The 11,984-nt window shown below is 42.3% G+C and overlaps 1 protein-coding gene across 1 annotated transcript in view; it reads left to right on the top strand.

Moving 5' to 3' along the window:
• Nucleotides 1-11,984, top strand: part of Trank1 (tetratricopeptide repeat and ankyrin repeat containing 1) — an 85,458-nt gene that overhangs the window by 17,402 nt on the left and 56,072 nt on the right. Inside the window, exon 2 of the mRNA XM_028787105.1 lies at nt 8,334-8,460. Coding sequence (XP_028642938.1) covers nt 8,334-8,460 — 127 coding nt within the window. The remainder of the gene's footprint in view (nt 1-8,333; nt 8,461-11,984) is intronic.

Genomic DNA, 11,984 nt, shown 5'->3' with positions numbered 1-11,984 from the left:
CACACACACACACACACACACACACACACACACACACACACACACACCCCACATTTTCCATCTTACCTTTTAATTTTGAGACAGGATTTTACCATATTCATCTTGCCAAGCTGATCTAGGGACTGTTTTCATTTGCAAATCTGAACCTCCATTTCCCTCAGAACTCTCCATTTTTTCCTTTGCCCCACTCTGGGCAACCTCAGTTTGCTTTCTGTGTCCATGAATTTGACATTAGTGGTAACCTACAGAAGTGAAATCATATATTGTATGTCTCCTTGTATCTGATTTATGTCATCACATATTTTCTTCGAGGTTCATCCATGAGTATGCACTACATCAGAATGTCTTCCCCTTTAAAGGCTAACATTACACTGCATATATGTCACACATTTGTTCATCTGTTCATCAGTGGGTAAAATTTTGTTTAAAAAAGTTTTGTTTATTTTTATTTTATGTGTATGATTGATTTGTCTGCTTAGATGTCTATACACTATATTCAGTGACTGTGGAGACTAGGAGAGGGTATTGGATCCCTTGGAACTGGTATTAGAGATGTTGTGTTGTAGATAATGCTGGGCATTGAACCCAAATTGTCTGGAAAGCAACCAGTGCTCTTGACCACTGAGGCATCTCTCTGGCCTCTACAGCACATTTTCTTTATTCATTAACAGTCACCTAGGCAGATTCCCTGACATGGCTGTTGTGAAAAGACACGGTGAACACAAGTAGGCACGTTTTTCTATTGTAACTCGACCTTACTGAATATCAACTTTTAGTTAAATTGAATTGACCATAGAGATTTTTAAAAAATCCTTTAAAAATATCTCATTATCAGGAGATGGAGATATGGCACAGTGGTTAAGAACACTGACTGCTCTACAGAGAACCTGAGTTCAATTCCCAGCATCCACATGGCAGTCTCAGGGATCTGATGCCTTCTAGCCTCTGTGAGCACTGTGCACACACGGTGCATGGGCATATATGCACGCAATGAACTCACCCACATAAAAATAAATTGAAAAACAAAGAACAAAAAACAATTGTCAGGTTTTAACTGAGATAGACAACAAATACTTTTAACTTTTTTCTCTTCCTGAGAACCACTTAAGATGTTCATTCTGAAAGTTTCTTAGGTAGGACTGGGCATTTTATATATTAAAATTGGAGAAAAATAGTACAAGTTTTTACCAAAAAGCTTTGGTAAGCATATGTACATATTAAGTATCTAGGGTAAATACTAGTTCTGCTTTTTTTCTTTTAGATCAGCACAGTGTCATTTTTAGTGCCCTGATTTATTAATATATTTCTATGTTTTAATTTTTACAATATCCACAGGCATTCTTGCTTCTGCCGGAGAGTCTGGGGTCTTGACTTGTGGGTGGTTTATGCGGGGTGGGGGGGGGCTAGGTATGCAGCGATAAGCAGTTAGAGTCAGTGTGTGAACTCATTGGCCAATCCTTGTTTTGTTTCTGGTCTCTTCCTGCAAGGGCAGTGTGTGTGCAGTTTCTTTCAGGGAGACAAGTTTCCTCTCAGGCCTGGCACCAGACTTCTGCCTTCTCCTCCTGGAGAGAGACTCCTGGGAAATTCTAATTTCTTGGGGACTATTGTTTCAGTAGTCTGGTAGGCAAGAGGAAGGGACTTGTCTAACTTTAGACACATTCATTCCTGACAGGCTGCTTACATTCTGAGCTCAATAGACACATTTCAGGTAGTCTTTAGAGGTACACTCAGGATGCAGTGTGTGAGACATACTCAGTTACCTTTACTTCACCTCTAGTGTCACAGCGTGAGTGACAGTAATGGTCTGAGTGTCCAACTAATTGTATTGGAGTGTAATGTGGAGTGATTTGTAGCCAAAATGAGAATTTAAAAAATTTTCTCTGTTCCAGATTCAGATTTCAGTGTCTTTGAAATGTGTTACATAATTTGTTGCTTTCTTTTTTGGATATATAGCTACATTTTAGTTCTGGTGAAAAAAAGTGAACAAAAGTTGATGTAGTGCTGTAACGTTAACCAAAGTTTTAAACTGAAGGCGGGGCCAAGCAGACTGCTCAAACTCCAAGCCGCACACAAAACCAAAGCAAACGAGACGCCAGTTTTCTACAACCGGAGCAAGAGTGCAGCCTCTGCTAGCTGAAAATGTGCTTGTAACTCAGAGTTTTGGCCAGCCATACTTTGGGGCTCTAACCCTTCTTCAACTGGCCTTTATGCAAAAGCTAGGTAACCCATGTTTGCCCTTAAAGAGGACAAGTCAAAAAGAGCCGCTAAGATGAGCAAACCAGAAGCTGTCCTTGGGGTAGAACCTGTTACAAGGAGTGTGCTGAATTTAGGGAGTCGTGAATAGTTCAGAACAATTTCAACCTTTTTTTTTTTCTAAGAATTTATTAAGAAGAATTTACTAAGAAGAATTTACTAAGGAAGGAATGTATGTTGGGTTTTAAGGTACACTTGAAAGATGTAAGATTTGCCTGAGAAGAGTAGATGGCAATCCCTTTCTCTACCCTGACATCCCCCTTTGTTCCTAAATTTGTATGTCAGGGGACAGCAGAGTTGTAATGTCATGCTGGCCAAATTTTATTGAGAACTTTTCATTAGCATGCAAAATTTTTGTGTTGGGATGGGCATAATTAAATGCTAAGAGAATCTGCATTTAATTTGTAAGTCAGGGTATATATATGGGAATCAAAGTCAAGCTAAACAGGTTAAAACAGGCTGTCAGTAGGCAGTGAAGAAGAGTGATAGCTGGGTCGGAGAAGCCACAGGGGTTTTCGAAGCTGAAGGAGGTGTGGCAGCTACCATCTGAGATTTCTCTCAGAGATAAACTAGGGCAGCGTAAGTGCGACTATTGTTGCCACAGGTGCTTAAAGGTTAATGCAAAGCCTCTGACCACACATGGAAATACGTGGTATCATTAACTACTGAGCCACTAATTTGTTACACCTGGCAAGTGATCCTGAGCTGAGCTTCTCCCAACAGGCTAACAAAACCAGGCTATCAGAAGTCAGAGGAATAGACATTCCTTCTCAATGGAGTGTCTTATTTAAGACAAGCGCCTCTAAGAGCAGAGTTCTGCTTAATAATCTTTGGGATCCTGAATTCCCAGATTTTTGGCTGGTTGAAAAGACATAGGCTAACATCTGTGCCTCTTTCATGGCAGAGACCAGAGACTGTCATTTTTGGTCACAAAGCCAAACTATTAAGGCATAGGACAAGGTGAGAAAGTAACATCATCCAACTTTTATTGTTCATTCAGGGATCCACAATAAAGTTCTGTCTAAATAGATCCTGGCCCAATGGGAACCACAGAACTCCCAGTCTGCATGGGTAGAACTACTCCTGTGTTCTTTCCTATGGATTCACTCATAATGACACAGGAAGTCTATGTAAGGCACATAGAGGGAAAAGATCGAGTCAGATTTCAGAGTATGTATAACCAAAATATTGCTTTTGTCCAAAGAACTAGTTCACAAAATGTTTAAGAATGAGTTATGTATTTTTATGTGTATGGGTGTTTGGCTTGTACGTCTGTCTGCACACGATGTGTGGGTAGTGCCAGCAGAGGCAGAAGGTGTTAGATCTGCTGAAACTGGAGTTACAGACAATTGCAAGCTTCTGTGTGGCTTCTGGCTCTTAACCCTGAGTCATCTCTCCAGCTCCACAAGATATTTGTATTATCAACAACGATTACTACTATTGTTATTTTATAATGAGCCAAAGAGTCCTATTTATTATCTTGGCTTTGGATATCCTGTAACAGAGATTCAGGAAGTAATTTCTAGTAAGAAACCTTTTGAGAGATTTTTGTCTGAGGTCCCAGTCTCTGCTGTAGTAGCCCCAGAACAAACATTATTCCAGCTTCTTTCCCTTTGACATGATACATGGAGATAGTGCAGGGTTTGGGCAGGACTGTCTTCAGCATTTGCCCACAAACACCTAGAGCTCCCTGTAGGTTGCTGTGAGAGTATTCCTCGCTGCTGTTGTACTGGACTGTCATTGTACTGAAGAAACATTTGTGCTGGGGTTCAGCTATATCCACAATCCCTTTAGTGACATTTATGGTGTGATTATCAAGGTGATACATCATAAAGTATTGAGAATTCAGAGAAAAAAACGTGAGGAAGACCCAAATCCTACTTAATCTCAGTGGTGTGGCAAAATGGTAATTTTGTCATATTTTCAACACTTTATTGAAAATTTAATTTGGGATCATATGATTTCATGTATACCATATTTTCCTTTATTATGTCACTGTTATTAAATGTCTGTTATATGATTTTTAAAATAGCTGATGTACAGAATTCTGTTGCATAAGTAATATATAATTGACTTAAATCAGTTATGAACTATGAAACATTTAGGATTATTTCCAATTTTTTGTCTTTGGTGAACATCCATGAGGCTATTTCACCTGTAAACAGTTCCCTCAAATTTGAAATCATTTTCTCCTCATTGTGTAACCTAGACTGGCCTCAAGCTCACTCTCCTTCATGAGCATCTAGAATGCTAGCATGGTAACAAACCGCCACAGCGGAGTCGTTGGACTTTGTGAGCAATAGAAAGGTATTTGTGAAGTACGTATTGACTTTTTGTCAGGTGTTGTCAGGGTTTTCATGTTCAAGCGCTCTGGTAATGTTTGTTGGGCAAATGGCTGGCAGTATTTGGAAGAGAAATATATCCTTTTGCTCCCTAAGTCAGTCTTGATATTTTCTCATGTCTTCCTTAGTCGCTTTTGTATAAATGCAAGTCATATCATTTGGAAACCACAGAGTGAGAAATGTGTGTGGAGTTTTGTGTTCTGACTTGTGTAAGAGCCACAGGGCTCATATTCATAAAGTTCCACCTAAGGAATGAGGTGGGGTACAGAAATCTCCTTCCTAGCCAGCTCCCATGTGCCTCACCTAAGCCATCACACTTGCTCAGTGATGCTCCTTCCTCCAACTCCTTGACAAGACTTGGAATGATAAAGGTGATGTGAAATACTACATATCCAGGAATTGATTTGGCTGACAAGTAAGTCCACAGACTTGATGTCTCTATAGGTCCATGGCATGCGTGGATGCCTGTCTGTATTCCTGTTGTTATTTAATACTCTCCCCATGGCTTTGCCTTCATTACTGCTGTACTGGAAGTAGCTTCTCTTTTGAACCTTGCTTTCCCCCATCTCCTTGCTAGTTCCTTCTTAAGGCTTTCTCAGGCCTTTCCTCTCCTGTCTTTGCTCAACATAATTAGAGTCCCTGTCATATAGCCAGGGCTGTCAGACCCTTTCCTCCAACCTTTGAGACAAACCCAAGATGTTCATCTATACCATTTCCATGTCTGGTGTTCAGATGGCTGGCCCTTCCACAGCTATTAAGTGATGGTCTTGTACATGCTAGGTCATGGAGTGGCAACAGCAGAAGAGACTATGACTGGAAAGAGGAAGCGATATAAGCAACTTCTGGTCAAATACTTCCAGGCTTGTTTTATAGGTTCAAAAAGGAAGGATCTGGAGAGGCTGGAGTGCCTTTCTGTGTCAGTCTGTTATGAGGGTAAAGAGGGACTGTCAACTGAATTTTACTTGCCTTAACATGCATAGAATCTAGGTCAGAAATTTGGAGTTGATCAGATCTGGGGTAAAAAAATGAACAACGTCATCCACAGATCCTTTGGCAAGTAACTTGAATGTCCTTGGGCCTGTTTCCTCATGTGAACAGTGGGAACAATATCTCCTCATGGGCCGTGGTGACAAGTGAATGTGACTATCTTAGTGCTTAGCACCTGCCAGGTCTATACTGACCTGTGCTTGGAAGCAGCTCCTGGTGGGGGGGGGGGTGTCACTAAGACCAAGTAAATGGAATAACCTTGACACGAGGAAAATGAGAAAGGACATCTTGCTGTGGCAGGAGGTGTGACAGGCTGTGCTCTTCTCTTGTGGGTGGAGTTAGAATGAATAATCTGCTTCTGTGAACTCCATAAAACAGACTTGAGAGTGACCCTAGCCCACATGAGTCTGGTAGCTAGCAGGGGAGCCAGCCTTCCACTTTCTACAGGGAGACCTCATTGTTGATGTCCACCTGTTGGAAGAGTCTGGCACCCAGGTTCTTAAGACCATGACCTTCTCTTTGGTCATCTGAGAGTGTGATGAAGCCTTCCAGATTTTTCTGTACTTACATACAGTGCCAGGAAGTGTCCAGCTTTTCTAGCCTTTGTTTTCTCCTTTGACTAAACAAGGCCTTTGTTACTAAATTCTTTCCACATTTCTTATCACCTGGTTTCTGTTTCCTTCCTCATACCAGTTTCTATTTGTCATGGTTAGTACAGAAAGTCAAGGAATGCAATTGGAACAAGGAACTAGAAAACGAAACCCAACAGAGCTTACCCTCCCATCCGGTTAAGGAATCCTAGTTCCTGGGGTGGCTGGGTCCCAAAACTTCTAGGGTGGCTGGACCCTAAGACTCTTCATTATTATTGCTGTCATCTTGTTGATTTTTTCTGCCATTCAGCCCTGGCCACAGGCATACCACAGGCTCTCTAAGGGTCACTGGAACTTCCTAGACTCTTCAGTTTTGGAAGACCTGTTTTCAAGCATAGCAGTTTATGTGACAGGTTTATAGGTTATTGAGAATGCCAAAGAACCCTTATTTCTATAGGTTATAGCACAAATATAGTCTGAATTATCATTTGAAACAGAAAAATAATTATGAATGCATTAAAACATTGGGGGATAAGCTAGGGGAAGGAAAGGAACCAGGCAGAGTAAAAGAGGGAGTACAGGGGAGGGCGGTGGGATGGAGAAGAACAAATAAGAACAAATAGTGACATATACATAAATAGTATATGAAATCTACAGCTTGATAAGATAATCTAAAATATTAATTGCAAAAGTCCATTTCTCATAGAAATAAAAATTATAGTAGCAATAATAGATGAATGAAAGTATGAAAATAATTATATTAATCAAAAGAAATTTGCTTTTGCAAAGTTTTCCTGCTTGTGTATCTAGTTTATGATGCTATTTCTGGAAAGTCCCCTGTATGCATGAAAAGCACATGCTGACCAGCATAATTGCTATATTAATATCCTGTGACAAATTACTACACACTTAGTGACTTAAGGATACAGATTTGTTCTCTTACGGTTCTGGAGTCCAAAGTCTGGAGTTAGGGCTGCTGCTTTGCTGGGTGGAGCAGGACGGGAGAGCTCTGAGAGGAAGCAATGCATTTCTCCTACAGGTAGGAGTCATTGTGCAGTGGGGGTCCCATCTTCCAAAGCCTTTTCTATTTTGTGAGTGATATCCTGTGTTTGGCTTTCATTCCCTTTTCTCTTTGCTAACTGCCTGCTGCTGACTGCCCAGTGCCTCCTGTGTGTTTCTGGGCTGTATCCTTTCACTTGGGAAGATAGTTGTGCAGTTAATGAAGGTAGACATACAGAAGGTTGAATGGGGAAGGTAACAGATGGTTTTTGCTGTTCTTTGTTTTTATTTACAAGACGTGGATATATATGCCTAGTGACTTGTTGTTTTCACACTTTTAAAATGAAAAGAAAGTCCTAAGTCTTGTCTTCTCCCTCTGTGTGTCTAACATTCCAGTGGCATTTGAACTTCCCTTGATAGTGTGGTACATTTGGAACCTTCTTTCTTGTTCTAGCCTGCTCTTAGTGCTTCTCTTGCTGCCATGTATGTTCTAGGAAAGGCATGAGTGGCCCTTGCCAGGCCATGCCTCAGAGGACCCTTCTTTGACCATCTTCCAGCTGTGTTCCTTCTTACAAGCAGGAGTTAGAAGCCGGTGCCTTGTTCACCCAGAGCCCTTGTCTTCCCTTTGATCCACACACTGGGTACAAGTACCCTGGAATTCCTGCCTGTAGATCCTGCCTCCAAGCTTGCAGAGTCCACCTCTCCAGCCTAATTCCATGGATCCTGAGAGGATATGGCGTGTATGTGGAATGGGGTCATGTTACATCTGTGTGTTTTAAAGTCTTGGGAGGAATGCCATCCCATCCCCATCTTTACGGCATCATCAGTTTTACATTTTCTCCAATGTAATTTTACATTTTCTCACTACAAATATAAAAATATTTGTATTGATTGATGTGGGGGATGGAATTAAGATGTTAAAACCATTTGTCATTCAAAAAAAGTATGAGCAGAGTATTTGGACCAAGAAACATAGGTTTGTACATTGTAAATGCTCCAGTCTTTTTAGGGGGTTAAAAGTCATATTTTATATGTATAACAGATATTTCCTGCTAAAACCCTCTGCCTGGTGACAGCAGTCAGTTCCAGAGTGGTGGTCTTTGAAGACCATGCCTTTGAAGAATGATGGCTTTATTGATTTCTGGTTTGTTCTTGCTCACAGGACTCCTCCTCGGGAAGTGGCTGTGCTGCTGTGCAACAAATCCAATGCATTTTACAGCCTGGGGAAGTGGAACGAGGCTTTTCTTGCTGCCAAGGAGTGTCTGAAATGGGACCCAACCTATGTGAAGGTATAGGAGGGTGGGGTGGCTACTTTCCTCCTCCTACTACTTTGCTCTTTTACCTTCTTGTCAAAGTGGTTATTCTAGAAATGTTTCTCCTTGAACGCACTTGCACTTCAGACAGATCTATGGACTGGGGGAGCCTTCCCTCTAGAGGAGTTAGGTACAGGGATGCTGCCTGGGGAGAGGGGAACCTGACTGTCTGGTAGTTAGAGCTCAGTGAGAGGCTGGAGGAGCTCACTTAGACCTGAGCTAGTTAGACAAAGATGCTTGATCTGCAAGTGAGCTTTATTATCAGCAAGTTTCATTTCAGCAAAGCTTTGTCTCAGATGGCAGTTCAGTAGAAATCAAACCCTTTTAGGGGAGCAAGGAAGTTTGGGAGGCCAGTAAGACCCTGTAAGGCTGTTTGTTAACAAAGGTCAGTAAATGGCATGCGTGTATGTGTGTGTGTGTGTGTGTGTGTGTGTGTGTGTGTGTGTATATGTATGTATGTGTGTGTATGTATTTCTTTAGCCCTGCTAGCCTGGGACTCACTATATAGACCAGATTAGCCTTGAATTCAAAGAGATCTGCCTGTCTCTGCCTCTTGAGTGTTGGGATTAAAGGCATTCAAAGAGATCTGCCTGTCTCTGCCTTCTGGGTGTTGGGATTAAAGGCATGGGATTAAACCCCCACTATGCCTGGTCTGGCAAGCACTGATGCTTTTTCAACTGAAATGTCCTGAATGCCCACCCTGTAAGGCATTGGTGTCTCAGGACACACAAAAGGAGTGAGAGATACCATCTCAGACTTTGAGTAATTTGTCCTCAAACTAGAGAAGAATAGTGCAGAAGTACTGAGGCAGTGAGGTGTTAAATTAGTGATCTGGGTAATGGAGAAAGACTCCTCCATAAAGTGGGAAAACACTGAACAGTAGCTTTTCTGTCACATGCTCTGATGTGCACCAGAGATTCTAGCTCTCAGTCCATGGTCCTCAACCATAAATGAGCCTAAGTACTGCAAGAACTGAGGAGAGACTGAACAAAATTGTTGGCAGCAGAACACAAGGAGAAGAGGTGGGGAGGCTGGAGCTACAAATGACTCAACTCCTGGGAGAGAGGCTTGACTATTTCGCATTATAAGTAGGCATGGACCCTTACACGTGCTAGGGACGCACTCCTCTACTGAGCCACATTCCTTAGAAGGTGGCTACTGTAGAAGTTACTGAGCTTGAAAACTGGAATGGCATTTCTGAGAATTCTTCTCAAGGGCATGCTAGGGTGGGGTGTAGTTAGGCGCTGGGCATTCCCACTGTTTTGGCTGTGACCCGAGCATCTGAATGGTGCTCCTGGCTTCCTTGTGTGCTTATACACCCAGCTCCCAACAGCACGGCAGCCATAGCCACTCTCCAGTTTTACTTGCAGCTCCTAGGTGTCTCCTCTTTCCTCCCACCCTCACTGTTCTCTGGAGTAGAGGGAAACACTGGTCCTTTTTAGTTCAGCGCCTGGAGCCCTAGTGAGTTAAACTGAGACAACAAGCATGCATTTTATCTGTGGATTTTTTTTTTTTTTAATGAGGATTTCCTAAAGATTCTAATGAAGGGGACAAGCCTGGAAGTTTATGCCTTTTCCTTTCTTTTCTTTCTTTTTGTTTTGTTTTGTCTTGTTTTGCTTTTCAAGCCCTGGCTGTTCTGGAACTCACTTTGTAGTCCAGGCTGTCCTGGAACACACAGATCTGCCTGCCTCTTCTGCTGGAATTGAAGGTGTGCACTGCCACTAACCAGCATGACATTTTTTTTTTAAAACAAGAGGGAAATACAAGGGAAGGACACCTTAGGTTGTAGGGGTTGCAACTTGTATCACAAAACAAATAGAAAGAGCTGTTTCAGGAAGAATTGTGTGTGCTCACCTCAGCGCTTCAAAAGCTCCTTCCAGTGAGCGGATTTATGGTGATTGTCCTCCCAGGAGATCCTGCAAGCAGTGAGTTAGAGAAGGAAGGCTTTGCTCGCCTCTTGATTTACAAATGCCTTCCTCTTAAAGTAATCTTTATGCCGAGGCGGCAGCTTTAGGATAGCATGTTCCCATACTCTTCTCCCGCAGAATAAAAGATGAGATTTTAGATCTGAGGAAACAAATCAATGGAAAATTCTGTGCCAGCTTGCATGCTTGGAGAACCAAACAAAACCAAACAAGCAAACAAACAAACAGACCCAACACAGTACAAATGTAGTTTTCCTTCTTTTTTCGAGCTGTTACCTGAGCTCTTTAGATGTGCAGAGAAAGGTTAGTTCAGATTAATAAATACTGAGAGATCCAAGGTTGAGTTGGATTTCTAAAAGCTTGATTTTGCTTGAACCCAGGTTGTGAATACTTCTGCTAACTCTGACAGCAGTCTTGGTGTGTCTCTGCCACTGCAGGTGATTAAACTGGGGAAGACAGTGTCCTCTTGCTCTTAGGTGGAGTCCTGCACTTATATATATATGTAAAACCAGGTCATTATCCCTCTCAAATATTACTTATTATATATTATACATATTTATTTATTTGTGTGTGTGTGTGTGTGTGTGTGTGTGTGTGTGCTGGAGGCATGATTATGCCCTAACTTGTGGGAATTGGTTCTCTCCTTCTCCATGTGGGTCTGGGACCTGAATCCAGGTCATCAGGCTTGGCAGTAAGTACCTTTACTCACTGAGCTGTTTTATTGGCTCATCTCCCTCTTAGTTGTAATTTTCTTCTCTTTATAAAAAACCACAGTTTTTTGCCTCTTGTTGCTATAGCTTATAGTATAGAGCTCAGTAATACTCAGTGTTTGTCATTGCAGATTTGTCTTACATACCAGTGAACACTGGGTTTACTTTGAGTAAAAGGAACAAGGAACAACTTCTGTGCGTACATAGAAATCTCACTTTTCTTCTGAACACCAGTTATAAGATACTTTTCATCCTTCTCCTGTCCAGGCTCCGATTAACACCATGAACAATAAGCCACACGCATGACAGGAAGCAGCCTGCTTTCTTCCCTCTCCGTCACATTAGGTGTTAGAGAGATTTTAGAGTTGGATGTGATTACGAACTTTCTTAACGTGGCACACAGTATAATGTGGGAAGCCTGTGCCTAATGCTTGTTAGAAGCCCTTCTTGGGACTGGGGGATGACTCAGTGGGAAAAGTGCTTGTAAGCCAGCATGAAGACCTCAGTTTGGAATTCTCAGTACTGACATGCTTGTAACCCCAGCGCTAGTTGGAGAGGGAGCGAGGTGGAGCCTGAGGGCTGGCTGGTCAGTCTTGCTGAAGTGGTTCCATGAGAGATCTTGTTAAAAACAGCAAGGTAGAGAGCAATCGATGGAGACCCCTGACATCGACTTCTAGCTTCCACACAAGCAACACCCACACCCACACACCCACACCCATACTCACACACCCACACCCACACTCACACACCCACACACCCACACCCACACACCCACACCCACACACCCACACCCACACACCCACACACCCACACCCACACACCCACACACCCACACCAACACACCCACACTCACACACCCACACCT

Source organism: Grammomys surdaster, unplaced genomic scaffold (genome assembly GCF_004785775.1).
Source record: "Grammomys surdaster isolate TR1022 unplaced genomic scaffold, NIH_TR_1.0 125606, whole genome shotgun sequence".
NCBI lineage: Eukaryota > Metazoa > Chordata > Mammalia > Rodentia > Muridae > Grammomys > Grammomys surdaster.
This window is presented reverse-complemented; position numbering and strand designations above follow the sequence as displayed.